This window comes from Bemisia tabaci, chromosome 10, assembly GCF_918797505.1.
Source record: "Bemisia tabaci chromosome 10, PGI_BMITA_v3".
Classification (NCBI taxonomy): Eukaryota; Metazoa; Arthropoda; class Insecta; order Hemiptera; family Aleyrodidae; genus Bemisia; species Bemisia tabaci.
Genome location: NC_092802.1, coordinates 15112772 through 15127181, shown reverse-complemented (window position 1 = coordinate 15127181; position 14410 = coordinate 15112772). Strand labels below are relative to the sequence as shown.

Below are 14410 nucleotides of genomic sequence, written 5' to 3'. Positions count from 1 at the left end.
AAACACGGGATGACTTTTGCGCGAGGAAAAAGGGAGCCCTTCTGCGCAAGCGGAAGGAAATTATGAATTATTCTCGGAAAATGGAGCTCTTGCGTGTGTCAGAAATGTGCGATTTTACTATTGATTCCTATGTAAAATTTCGCGAGAAACACGACGACACTGGTTTTCTCTGAACATTGGAAAAAAAAACACATTGGATCTAGAGTCCAGACTCTTAAAAACATCGACAAGAAAAAGTACTCTTGATTCAATCAGAATCTAGCTCAAATCAAAAACCAAGCCTCTTAATTTAAGCGGATTTAGTTTTGATTCAAGCAAAAATTCGATTGAATCAAGAGTATTTTTTCTTGTCGATGTTTTCAAGAGTCTGGATTCTAGATCGAATGTGTTTTTTTTCCCAGTGTGTAGCCCTATCTTAGCATGGAGAGTTTGACTAGACATAGAGGTGGACCCTCAGGATAGCGTGGGATTTCCGCTCCATTGCGGCCATACTTTGAGAGCTTTTTTTGAGCTTTGGAGTTCATCTCAGAGAAAACCAGTGGCACCATCGTGTTTCTCGCGAAATTTTACGCAAGATAAAGTACTTAAATCGCAGAGCCCCATGCATGCAAGAGTTCTACTCCTGTGACGACGTTCTCACTCATTTGGACTACATTTTGCAATTTGGAACTATAAATTCTAGCCCGGTTTAAAAACAACGTATGTGCCATTAATTCCCCTACGCACATAAGTGTTTTTTCAGATGAGCCAGAATTTATAAGTCCAAATTGCAAAATGCAGTCCATTTCGTCTATATCGAGTGTGCCGTTCCCACGGAGAAAAGAAATGAAATCAGCTACTAAGTGAGGTATTAATAATCTGACAACCGGCGCGGCGCACGGTGGATCGAGTCAATAGGAGAGGTCAGACAAAATTTGGAAACTTTATACGTCCATAATTCCGTTTTTACAACTTCGAACTTAGAGGTTCTAAAAGTAGTGCCATTGGTTTCCTCGTGAAAATTTTCTTTGTAAACACCCCTTGAAATTTAAAATGCGACAAAATAAACATGAAAATTTGCAGTTTCGTCAAAAATTTCATGTCCGACCTCTCTAATTGACTCAATCCACTGTGCGGCGATGTGATTCGAGGCAGATCTCTCCCCAAATCGCGTAAGTCTGATCATCGAGAATTTTATCTTCTGCGTTTAATATCCTGAGAGCAGCGTCGCTCTGTCGTGAGGACGAGAGGGAAACATCGCTGGATCGTTAAATCCTACTTTTCCGCGCCTAAACCTGATTTTATAGCGGAGAAAATTCAGTTTTAACGATCACTCCTTAGGCGGTTAAGTCGGAATACGAAACGGAACGATAGGTTGAAAGGACCCGCGGCAATAATACTCTCCGAAGAAGCGAATCGTATCTTCCGGGCACCTGATTCGATCAGTGGCTGAATCCCGCCCATTCGAAAAACACCGCATGAACATTCGAATGTTGCCAAATCAGGGTTACAACTTCTTGAATATAGTCAGGAAAAACATGGAATTGTCAGGGAATTTTGCTGTGAAACCTGTATTTTTTTAATTTTTTTTTTACCAGAACCATTTTTTTAAATTTTATAAGACTTCGAGAATACTTACAGATTTTGTATTCAAAAGTTTTTTAAAAAAAGCGTCAAACAGTAAATATAATACATTCTTTAAAAGGGTCCTTTTTAGACGATATGACACAAGAATATACTTAATTACTCAGGATGTGTCGGTGCTTCGAGAGGGTTGGTTTAGTGTATAAATTGATAATAAAATCTTCAAAGCTGCGCTCGAGCATCCAAATACAGCTAAGTCCACATCGTACATCCTCGATCCAGTCATTCTCTTGAAAAAAGCAGGATGAATAAGTACCTGAGACAGATCTTTGTACGCTTGGGCAATACACAAACTAAACTCCGGTTGGGTCTGTGGTGGTTCTTTATTCGCTTTAATCAATTTAAGTAATATCTTAGCGGGATAAATTGTATTCTCATCACGGAGTATCTTGTACCACAGTGCTGCCCGACGATATATCTTTAATTGGTCATAAACTTTCTCTTCTTGTATTCTTTCTCCTCGTGTTTTGCGTACAGCGTCACTCTTCTTAATCAAGTCCTGGTAATTGTTTACTTTAGGGGGCCACGCTCTTTCACGATTTTTCCTTCAGAAACTTGTAGTATGCATCCTAAAGAACACAAAAAGTGCAAAATCACCGGGCACAATCAATTTTAAACTAATTTTAGAAGCGATAAAAGTAACGTGAATTCCCTATGTCATAACGCATTTCGTCCGCGCCCGCCTCTATGTTGACGGAGTCACGCAGTATGACCAACCTTGCTATCTTTCCTCGAAACAAATGAACAGCGGAAAACACTCCCCAGGTCTACCAAGTGGGTAAGAATTGCACTGAAATGACCGTAGGCGGAAAATCCCACGCAATTCAAAATCGACTGATTCAATATGCATGCTTCTGAGCTCTAAGAAGTTTTTCCATTGTTACTATAAGAACTGACAGATCCTGCCCCACAAGCCTGAGTGGCGTAACGTAACCTAACGTAAGCTTACCTAACGTAACGTAACCTAACGTAACAGACCCATTGGTTAGGTCGCGAAGCGACCTTACTGATAGCCTGTTACGTTAGGTAAGCTTACGTTGGGTTACGTTACGCCACGTAAGGCATCTCTCGGGAGGTTAGGTTAGGTATTGGGTTGGGTTGGGTTAGGTTAGGTTAGGTTAGGTTAGGTAAGCTTACGTTGGGTTACGTTACGCCACGTAAGGCATCCCTCGGGAGGTTAGGTTAGGTTGGGTTGGGTTAGGTTAGGTTAGGTTAGGTTAGGTTAGGTTAATGATTACTTTTCACATTAATTTTTGAGGATTGTTTTTCAGTTTTTACGATAACCTAACCCAACCTAACCTAACCTAACCTAACCTCCCGATGGATGCCTTACGTGGCGTAACGTAACCTTCGCGACCTAACTAATAGCCTGTTACGTTAGGTACGCTTACGGTAGGTTATGTTACGCCACTCAGGCTTGTGGGGCAGGATCTGTCGGGGAAAATTAGCAAGGTTGGTCATACTGCGTGACTCCGTCAACAGTAATGGCGGACGCGGACGAAATGCGTTATGATATAGGGAATTCACGTTACTTTTATCGCTTCTAAAATTAGTTTAAAATTGATTGCGCCCGGTGATTTTGCACTTTTTGTGTTCTTTAGGATGCATACCACAAGTTTCTGAAGGAAAAATCGTGAAAGAGCGTGGCCCCCTACAGTAAACAATTACCAGGACTTGATTAAGAAGAGTGACGCTGTACGCACAACACGAGGAGAAAGAATACAAGAAGATAAAGTTTATGACCAATTAAAGATATATCGTCGGGCAGCACTGTGGTACAAGATACTCCGTGATGAGAATACAATTTATCCCGCTAAGATATTACTTAAATTGATTAAAGCGAATAAAGAACCACCACAGACCCAACCGGAGTTTAGTTTGTGTATTGCCCAAGCGTACAAAGATCTGTCTCAGGTACTTATTCATCCTGCTTTTTTCAAGAGAATGACTGGATCGAGGATGTACGATGTGGACTTAGCTGTATTTGGATGCTCGAGCGCAGCTTTGAAGATTTTATTATCAATTTATACACTAAACCAACCCTCTCGAAGCACCGACACATCCTGAGTAATTAAGTATATTCTTGTGTCATATCGTCTAAAAAGGACCCTTTTAAAGAATGTATTATATTTACTGTTTGACGCTTTTTTTAAAAAACTTTTGAATACAAAATCTGTAAGTATTCTCGAAGTCTTATAAAATTTAAAAAAATGGTTCTGGTAAAAAAAAAAATTAAAAAAATACAGGTTTCACAGCAAAATTCCCTGACGTAACAGGCTATCAGTTAGGTCGCTTCGCGACCTAACCAATGGGTCTGTTACGTTAGGTAAGCTTACGTTAGGTTACGTTACGCCACTCAGGCTTGTGGGGCAGGATCCGTCAGTTCTTATACATGTAGTAACAATGGAAAAACTTCTCAGAGCTCAGAAGCATGCATATTGAATCAGTCGATTTTGAATTGCGTGGGATTTTCCGCCTACGGTCATTTCAGTGCAATTCTTACCCACTTGGTAGACCTGGGGAGTGTTTTCCGCTGTTCATTTGTTTCGAGGAAAGATAGCAAGGTTGGTCATACTGCGTGACTCCGTCAACAGTAATGGCGGACGCGGACGAAATGCGTTATGATATAGGGAATTCACGTTACTTTTATCGCTTCTAAAATTAGTTTAAAATTGATTGCGCCCGGTGATTTTGCACTTTTTGTGTTCTTTAGGATGCATACTACAAGTTTCTGAAGGAAAAATCGTGAAAGAGCGTGGCCATCTAAAGTAAAAAATTACCCAAGTCCTCTATATTCGTTACATCTTCTGTACTAATATCTGAGTCCAGACCGGCGTCCCAAGCGTCTTCAAAGTACTCAATGGCACTCCTTGCTCGAACCACGGACCAATCCTTCACCAGATCTTCCTGTCAACATACGCCCAGGAAATATTTGAAAAGTGAAACTATAATTAAATTATAAATGTTCTTGAAAATTCCACAAAGAGAAATCAAAAATCAAAAGAAAGAATAGGCTATCAGCTCGAGAGCTGAGACAGAGTCTCGGCTCATAATCATACTTTCCAAGTCATCATTTACAGTCCAAGTCTAAATAAATTGTCAAGATTTGCGTATTGGAACATATAATATCTGTTGAAAAAACCAGAAGGAAACTGAAATTCATCAACAAAATCACGCAAAAATCCGGTAGATAGCGCAATGCTGCGCAAGTAGTCAGGACCTTTTACGATTCTTTTTTGAACTCACCAAGCTACCAGATAACTTAATTTTCATATGAGGAATCATGAGGTTGCTTCCATCAGGTGACAGTACTATGAGAATTCAAAAAATCTAATTTTCAACTCCAGCCTACGTGAACAACCGATATTTTCCGGACAGACCTCGTACAGTTCCCAATTCTCATATGAATTTTCTCTCTCAAATTTCCATTTAGAAAAGCTGTTTTTACATCCATTTTGTGTATCAGCAAATCAAATTGGTTGGCAAAAGCCACCAGAATTCTGAAACTCGCTATTCGAGCGGCAGGAGCAAAAGTTTCATCATAGTCTTCAGCATATTTTTGGCTGAAGCAACGAGCAACTAGCCGCGCTTTATGTTTTTTAGGTTTCCCAAATCCATCCTTTTTAATTGTAAGTATTGAGAGTATGGGCAGATCGCTTCATGGAGGGTTTTGGGCCCAAAAGTGCAGCCACCTTTCTAACCAACTTCTAACGCCCAAAATTTCACTACCAGTCTGTAGATTCCAATTCTAACCAATATGGCTAAGGATGTACATAAATGAGCGTTCTCCCGCAAAAAATGAGTAAATTTATGCAAAAACTAAGTCAAATACGTGCTTTATAAACGATGGTTTGTAACAATTGTATTAGTAAATTGTTCTGTGTAATTGAAATTCATAGGTTGGTTGTATTTCTGGCCCTAACTTTATTCGCGGAGGCATCGGTGAAGGCCTGATGGATTTTCGGAGTTTCACATCCGTCTATACTCTCGCTATACAGGTACTCTATTTAAAACTATGGTAAATAATCGAATGTGAAGTAATTTGGACCTGAATATTGATGTTTTACCACACCTTAAATGGATTGCATTTTGCAAAAAGGAACCACTAGCATTCCAGTGTTGCAAGGATTGCGCAGCTTACATTCTCTGCAAATAAATACTGAAATAACGCAAACATTTACAATTAAAAATTTAATTTTCGTCTTATCATAGTAAATTGGGAGTAAAGATTAAACTTGTTTCGATTATTAGTTTACATATTTGCAAGGTAAACAAAGTTGCACAATCTTAGCAACATTGGAATGCTAGTGGTTCCTTTTTGCAAAATGCAATCCAAATGTTAGATCGAACGGTCCATCGCGGGTTACGACAGGTCCCTGACAGCAATACGGTGGATTCCCATAAGATTATTAGTGATTGATTGATTTTTTGCTTCCTAACTGTTTTGGAGTCTTTCCAGTGGTCTCATTGAATTTATAATCGAAATGTAGCGGATTGTTCTCGTCAAAAATCGTCTAGGATGCACCGTTTTCGACATAACAAGCAAAAACCATCGATTATTGATATGTTACCTTTCTATCTGTGGTATAGTATCGAAATCATCAACCATGGACATTCTCATTTGAAGTTGTGGTAAATAATCGAAGTCATCGAGAATACCGCTTACTCCATACAAGTGAATACGATTCATAAGATTATCCTGCGATCCACGAACCAACAGATATTTCACGTTGAATATTGATCATCTCGTGACGCATCCATCGAGGACCGTAGCACGGAAACGGAGTTAAAGCATTTCATTGCTCCCTCACGACCGCTGGGTAAGAACCTGCTATGAAATTTTTAGTTTTTCTGATACCCTTGATCCATACAAGTGAACTAGAGTCCTCAGATTATTCTGCGACCCACGAAACAACGGATATTTCACGTTGAACATTGATTTCCGGACGTATATAGAGTGAGGAACCGTAGGCTTGTGCTGAAGTTTCACCACATACCGTTCGCGAGTGGGGGCTGCCTGCAATGAAATTTTACGTTTTTCTGATTCCCTTGATCTGTAGAAACTAAAACCAGACATCACATCGTTGTGCGATCCACGAACAGACAGCTGTTTCACGATGAATTTTGAACTCTGGACGGAGCGAGGACAGCAATTTGCGAAGGCCACGAAGAAAACCGTGTAAACACATAAGATAGGCATGTGTCATGGACGTGTTTATAACATCAGACATACAACCGGTCAATAGTAAAAGTCAAGAATCCATTTATTCAAACAATCATAAAAACCGAAGAAGGTCCTTGACTGGGTTCCTCCTGGGAGAAGACGCAGAGGGCGCCCAATGAAAGGTTGGAAGGAAGGGATTGAAGCGGAAATGTTAAGGTGCTCAATCCCCCAAGATTTGTGGTTTGAAAGAGAGCAGTGGAGGTTAGGAGTCGTAGAGCGCGAGGGAGTGCTGTAAAGTGACTTATATGTATGTATAAAAACTCGTATATACATATAGGATACGCATGCGACTTAGGTAAAAGTTGGATTTTCTCGGAAACGAAAAGTTGTATCAAAATTCGGTCTGCACAGTTTTCCGATCTTCGATAGTGTAAAAAAATCGTATCGGGCTGGGGTAGATCGGAGGAGGAGAATTTTCCGAAAATATTTTCCAGCGTAGGACTTAGAAAATGTTTTAATATCCCGAATCAGACCCTCCTCTCCAGTCACCGATACCAGTCCCATCCTGGAGGCCTATGGTCTGTTGATCCCGAAAATTTTACAAGTACGAAAATCCGAATATTTTGCACAATCTGAAAATAATGTAAGGAACAAAACCGCGTATACACATAAGATAGGTATGTGTCATAGATGTGTTTTTACCATCAGTCATACAACCTGTCAATAGGAAAAGTCAAGACTCCCATTTATTCGAGCAAGCGTAAAAACTCGTACATACACCATATGCGAGCAATAATAATAAATCATCAAATAATATCATGCAAATAAATCATTTATTTATGTGCACCGTCCGGCAACGCTGTTGCATAACCGCCATCTTGAAGAATACACCATTGTATAACCTGCAAATTGAAGGGGATACATTGCACTATTGCATAACCTGCATATTGAAGGGGCAACATACAATACTTCTTTTTTACAGCGTTGCCGTATTGAACATTACCCGCCATACAACACTGTAATTCAATTCGTATTTTTCTGCACAATTTGGCTAAACACTTTTGTGCTAATATTCCCATATTCATACTACTAAATTGAATTTGAAATGCCTTATCTGTCTGTCAAAAACCTAATAAATAGCGAACTTTTGAAAAATTTGTCTAACAGATATGGGGTTGAAATGAAAATAAATCTACCAGAAAAGCAGTTATGCATTCGTGGCCTCATAAGCCTGTGAACCTAATAATTATTTACATAAAAAATTACCGTGAGTTTATAGTATCTAATTTTTCTAAACAAACCAATTTTGAACTTTCAAAAGTGATTATTGCTAGTAAAATTTTCCTTTCTATTCTCTCTTTTACACAATTTATTAGTCTGTCAAAAACTCAAAATACATAAAAAATTACGACTTACAACTCTTGCAGAAAGTTTCCCATTTTCCATATGAGCTTGTTTGATTTGAATCTTCTCTGCCTTCAATGCGTTGAATATAGCTTCTTCACGCAAAACCTCATCCTTAATATTATTTATCCAGCTGGCCTGACCATGAGCTATTTGTTCGATTGTTTTATCTTCAACCTCATCATTGTTGGTTCTCTATATTGACAAAATTCAAGCACAATTGTAGTTATTTTGGTTGAAAGAAACGCAGTTGCATTTTTTATTAACAATAGGTTAATGTCCTGGTCACCTTAAGGGTTTTCAAAATTCAAACATGCAGCAAAATTTGAAATCACTTTGAATTGCATCAAGGACAGGTTTCATTGGATTATAAATCTCTTCATCTGCAATTTCATTTTAGGTTTGACTGGATTTTAAGGCACTCAAGGTTAAATACAGCTGAAAGCTTGAAATAAGATTATATGCACCAGTGGTCGGTTGGCAACTGCAGACTTACAATGCGTTTGACTCAAAAATCCTTTCATTGGCGGGCCATTTTTCCTCTCGAAATTGATGTGGAACTCCTAAAACGGATCACTTATCGGAAGGTCAAACTTTCAATAAATAATAAACATTGAAACTCTACAACTAACGAAATTCGTACATCAAAGTGTTGCATTTTCGGCACTTTTGTGGTAAAAGTTGTTTTTGTATTGGAATTATCTCTTGCTTTATTGAACTCAAGTATTCTATGAAAACGAAAAATTATCATTTATTTCATTCATACTCACCGTTTTTTCTATTTCGGTTGGTTTCTTGGATGGTTCCTTCTCTAGCACCAAGGGCATGAGGTGAACCTTCAAAACGCATCAAAATACATCTTTTAATTATTAATTTTAAAAAATAACGTCAAAAAAGGACTGTACAAAAATAACACTTTAAAGAACTATAAAACATTGATTAAAATAGCTAACAAATAACCGTTTTTATTGCAATAAAAAATTGTTTAAAAGTTTTTTTTCTTAAAAAAAACCAATTAAACTGATTCCTAGTTTCAGGTAGAATAAAGATATTTTAGATCAGTCAATAAAACCGTGTAAATTATTTTAACTATCCTCTATGAAGTAGCATATAGTTTTATAGTAATACTTTTTAGTAATTATAGTTAATCAAAAGTTCAATTTTAATCCTTTTGTGGAACAGGGTTTTTAAATTGGAAAAAAGGAAGTCTAAAGAAATTCAATTAAAGAATAATTTTACCTTTTCACTTTGATTAACAGTAATATCATTATCATTAATATCATTAATATAAACTTCGAAGGATTCAGACTTTCGGCGATTCTACCTTTTTCTATTTCACTCGAGAGGTTGCCAGATTGTGCGATAAATGTGAATATTTTACATGGATTTGAATCGGGAAAAGTGTTAAAAAAACAACTTATTTGGCAACAGTATAGAGTCCGGGAGGGACGAGAGGCTGTCTTCCTGGGAAAACCCATGATTTAGCCGGAAATGTCATTAAAACAATTGATTCCGTTTGAAGCATCAATTGTATACTAGGGGAAAGCTATTTTACAATAATAATTGTAAATGGACACAGATGCTACAGAGAGGGAAAAAGGGAAGGAAAAGGAAATGAAATGAGGATATGATCAATGAGGATACTATTATGCAATCAGAGAGACTAAAACAAAAACATCAGAAAAATTTATATGCGATGGAAGTATAAAAAAAAAAAAAAACACGAGTGGGCTCATTGCGATTCGGAACTCGAACTATACTATCGTTGAGCAGTTTTTAGACCCCTACGCCACCGATAATCTTCTTAAGAGGTAAAGATGAACTTTTACTGCTTCAGCAAGTCAAATCGCGGAAGGAGATCCATGGATTGTCTTTTTCCACTACCCGATGGGATGACGTTCCAGTCAAATGCGCTTTTGAAGAGATGATCGATCCCCATCATCGCTTCATCTCCACACATCTATTCATGTGCAAATGGTGGCACGCTCCGGCAACAAGGTTCTGTGACGAAATCATTTTTGCCTCCAGAGTCTCCAAAATGTATACATCTTAGTGATCAAATGTCCAATCACTGAGAAAAATAGCTCGCGGAGCGAGCCGAATGTCACTCGCGTAGCGAGTGATCCGGTGTCCAGGGGGCGCAGCCCCTTGGCTGGCCGCGACAGACGCGCAAAGCGCGTCCAGAACGGCTAGTTTATTAATATATAAGAATAATTGCTATGAAAAAAGAAAAATAAGGAGGGTATAAAAACCGTCCTCAGAAAAAGGAACTGATCCTTGTCAAAAACCGGCATTCTTCAATCTAAAAAAGTCTTCTAAAATGGAGACAAAATGTTTAAATTGAAAAGAATTTTTGAAAATAAATATGAATTATGAAATCACAAAACATATTAAAAATTACGGAATGAAAAATGAGTTTGAAATGAAAATTTTTGACTTGTATTGATAAACCTAATCTGAGGTATGATTAACTAATGTAAGAACCAAAATTAAATAAATAAAAAAATAAATTAGGATCAGTTATTGTATTTACACTTACATTTGAAGAGTCGGGGATTTCTTCCAGAGGGGTTGACAGAAATGCCGCCACAAACGGTAGTATGATGCACAAGGATATTACGACATTCATGGTTGTTATGTGTACCTAAAACAACTGATTACTGTATTCGAAGCGAAGTCCACGCAGAGTTTCTCACTCTTATCAGTCACTGATAATAATTCAACGATAAATGCACGGCCGAAACGCGAGAGCGGGATTTTTCACGCGCCAGAACCGCTAGGGGCCGGTGTCGGCTCTGTCCGCTCTGTTGTTTAATGGAAGAACGCCGCGCCGTATGTACATTTGGACGTTGCCAAATTTCACAGAATGTATTTTTGATAGACATATTGATTTTCATGAATTTTTTAGATATGAGTGCTTTAGAACAAATGTGATAATCCAAAGGACAAGGAATACGAATTTATGCTAAAAGAAACTATGTGCGTGTTACAATTGTGACATAGTTCCTTTTGGAATTAATACGTACAAGCGGCCTTAGAGTCGTATTCATAGTCGTCTCTTAAACAGCGCTATTCCCTGGAAGAAGGAAGCCCTCAAAATAGCATCATAAAAAAGATAAGTTTTGCCAACCTCGAGCCGCATACCTTTAGAAATGGATCTTTGCGAAGGATCTTAATAATTTGTCAGTGAAAAGAAGAAGAAGAAGAAAAAAGTAAACAATTTAAACCAACCGGAATAATGATCGTTTAAAGGTAGAAGCTCAAAAAGTGTGGCTTCGAGAGAAAACCTATGTTTCTAATTGTACAAAGGCTGTCCCAAAAATAAGTGGACTGATGCTGTAATTTCCGAACTGATCATTGCAGCGATCTTTTCTTGGTTGCGTTTTAAAGATCAACTCAATACCTATCGATTAAGACCAAGATCATCAAAATCGGTCAAAAATTGACCGAGTTATGACGTTTTCCGTGAGAGGAGTAAAAATTCAGCCTACCGTTTTTTGAAGGAAATTTATTCTTACCGAGAGTTACAAGTTTCAAGCTTCGTCTTCGCTACTCGCTAACAATGATGAATTTTTCGATTCCTTTTCGAAGTATTGTCCGTGAGACTTGATGCACAATCTCATGCGTTCTTGCCATTTTTCGGTCATTGTTTTATGAAAATCTTCGATCTGAAGGGTGTTGAAGAACTTCTCGACTGCGGTCTTGATTTCTGCCTTCTACTCAAACTTGCGGCCTTGCAATCCCTTCTTGAGCGTGGGGAAGAGCCAAAAATCGCATGGTGCGAGGTCGGGGCTGTATGGTGGATGGCGGATACTTTCAATACCATTTTTTGCAAAGAATTCTGTGCTGTAATTTGACGTATGAGGCCGAGCATTATCCTGGTGGAAAAGCCAAACAGCTTTCAAATGCGGCCGCTTCCGCGCAACATGCTTCCGCAGCTCGGCCAAAACTTTACAGTAGTAAGCACTGTCCACTGTTCTTCCTTGCTCGACGAAATGCTGGTAAATCATGCCTTTTGAGTCAAAGAAAGCAATAAGCATGACCTTACATGCAGATTTTTGTTGCCGGACTTGACACGCGTAAGTCTCGGTAAGAATAAATTTCCTTCAAAAACGGTGGGCTGAATTTTTACTCCTCTCACGGAAAACGTCATAACTCGGTCAATTTTTGACCGATTTTGATGATCTTGGTCTTAATCGATAGGTATTGAGTTGATCTTTAAAACGCGACCAAGAAAAGATCGCTGCAGGGCCGGATTTACCTACTTGCCGCCCATGGGTCGCCTGTATTTTGCCGCCCCCTTCTCATTCGTTTTGATCATCAATAAAAATCATCAAGTGAACGTGCCGGAGGGGGAGGGGTGCATAAGAAACGTTTGATCGTGTTGGACACATTATTTTCAAAAGCCCTGTCAACACTACTGGCTAAAGTTCACGGAACTTCGTGCGGAGGTTAAGTTCTGTAAACCTACCTCTGTGTTGACAATGCCTTCCATTTATGATAAATGACGAAACAATTGTGATAGAACAAACATGAATGTGGTTTAGTAATTTTAATTTCCACTGCCGCGCCGCGTTGACCGCACCGTGATTGGCGCAATGCGTGAAGTATTCTTACAGTCTTGTAGGCGCTATACGTTTCACGTAGAGTCCCTTTATACTGAGAGTCAAGACAATTTGAATCCATTTCTGATTGGTTCCCGTATTTTAGGCCTCCACAGTGTCACAAACGGGAATAAAGATTACATTTTCACCAATTGCAAAGATTATAATCTGGAATGGACCAGGGAATTACGGGTTCGGCAAGGAACAAACGGAACGAGAGGAGGAACGGAGAAAGGCATTTGAGAATGGGCCGATCAAAGATTACGAAAAACGTTCAATTTCTGTAATCTTTATTCCCGTTTGTGACATCCATGAGCTGAATTGTCTTGACTCTCACAATCAGTATAAAGGGACTCTAGTTTCACGCCGCGCGCCGACAGCTGCTGGACGCTTTGTGTTTGACGCTATGCGTGAAGTATTCATGAAGTCTTGTAGGCGCTGTGCGTTCCACGCCGACCGCTGCGCTGCTGACCGCACTGTGTTTGGTGCAAATGGTGAAGTATTCCTTCAGTCTTGTAGACGCTATGCGTTTCACGCCAACCGCTCCTGACCGCATTGTGTTTGACGCAATGGGTGAATTATTCATGAAGTCTTATAGGCGCTAATATGTGTTACATGCTGACCGCCGCGCCGAGTGCTTGTCCTTTTCATCTGAAGTCCTCGTCATCATTCCTCTCTGCGCTGAGCTCCAGGCCAAATTGCGTGTTTAGTTCCTCTCTAAACTCGACTAAGTAAAGATGCTGTCTCTTGTATCACCGAGAAACGACAAAATTAGAAATTACTATACTCTCAGGAAAGAGAGATTTTGTCCCCTTTCTCACTGATAATTTTTTTTCTGAATCCGATTTTTTTTATACCTACATTTAAAAAAAATGCAAAATTTGCCGCCATGGGCCGCGGCCCATGTGACCACCTCCTTAATCCGGCCCTGCTCGAGATCCAAATTTTTTGGTGGCAACAATTTTTACGGGAAATCAATGATTTCAAATCTTGCCAAAGAAGAACACTGAAAAGTCAGTGTTTATGTCAAAAACATTGAGAAGTCAGGGAATTTTAAAATTCAAGAAAACTAGTCATACGGAAGATTTTGATCTTGAAAATAATTATTTTTGAGACAAGTCATGGACCTTTTTCCTCGAACAGTCCAGAAACGGTGGATAAGATCGGTAGTCAAGCGTGTCGAAATTCAGAAGGAAAAATTCACACCTCTTTCAGGAAATTGCGGATTTTATCTCGAAGTGAGTTTCAGGGTGAAATTCTGAAAAGAAGTGTCATTGAAAAGCCGCAATCGAATAAGAATTTCAAGAAATTTTGACTGATGTACCAATAAATTCTAGTAAGAGCTTCCAACCTCAAAAATTCACACCTTTTTCAGAAAATTGCGGATTTTATCTCGAAGTGAGTTTCAGGGTGAAATTCTGAAAAGAAGTGTCATTGAAAAGCCGCAATCGAATAAGAATTTCAAGAAATTTTGACTGATGTACCAATAAATTCTAGTAAGAGCTTCCAACCTCAAAGTGCAAATTAGTTGAAATGCTTCAAGCGCGCCCTTTCAATTTTTCCTTCAGATATTGCTTACACAAGAGCCGCTTTCGAATTCAGCGTTTTCTGACAC

The 14410-nt window shown here is 38.9% G+C and overlaps 2 protein-coding genes across 4 annotated transcripts in view; one reads left to right on the top strand and one right to left on the bottom strand.

Moving 5' to 3' along the window:
- The window catches only part of inaE (inactivation no afterpotential E), a 245907-nt gene that overhangs the window by 112222 nt on the left and 119275 nt on the right, over window positions 1-14410 (top strand). The window lies entirely within an intron of this gene.
- On the bottom strand, window positions 328-12423 carry LOC109037696 (uncharacterized). The gene is made up of 4 exons (XM_019052484.2): window positions 10731-12423; window positions 8962-9027; window positions 8204-8386; window positions 328-4530 (listed from the first exon to the last, which is right to left on the bottom strand). Exons 1-4 carry the CDS (start codon window positions 10818-10820, stop codon window positions 4387-4389), a joined length of 483 nt encoding a protein of 160 aa, XP_018908029.2. The 5' UTR covers window positions 10821-12423; the 3' UTR covers window positions 328-4386.

Bases quoted from the DNA above. Each gene is read 5' to 3' on its own strand.
- LOC109037696 (XM_019052484.2), bottom strand. From the start codon at position 10,820: ATGAATGTCGTAATATCCTTGTGCATCATACTACCGTTTGTGGCGGCA. The intron at 8,387-8,961 runs GTGAGTATGAAT...TTGTCAATATAG, and splicing joins CAACCGAAATAGAAAAAACG to AGAACCAACAATGATGAGGT. The intron at 4,531-8,203 runs GTAAGTCGTAAT...GTATGTTGACAG, and splicing joins GGAAACTTTCTGCAAGAGTT to GAAGATCTGGTGAAGGATTG.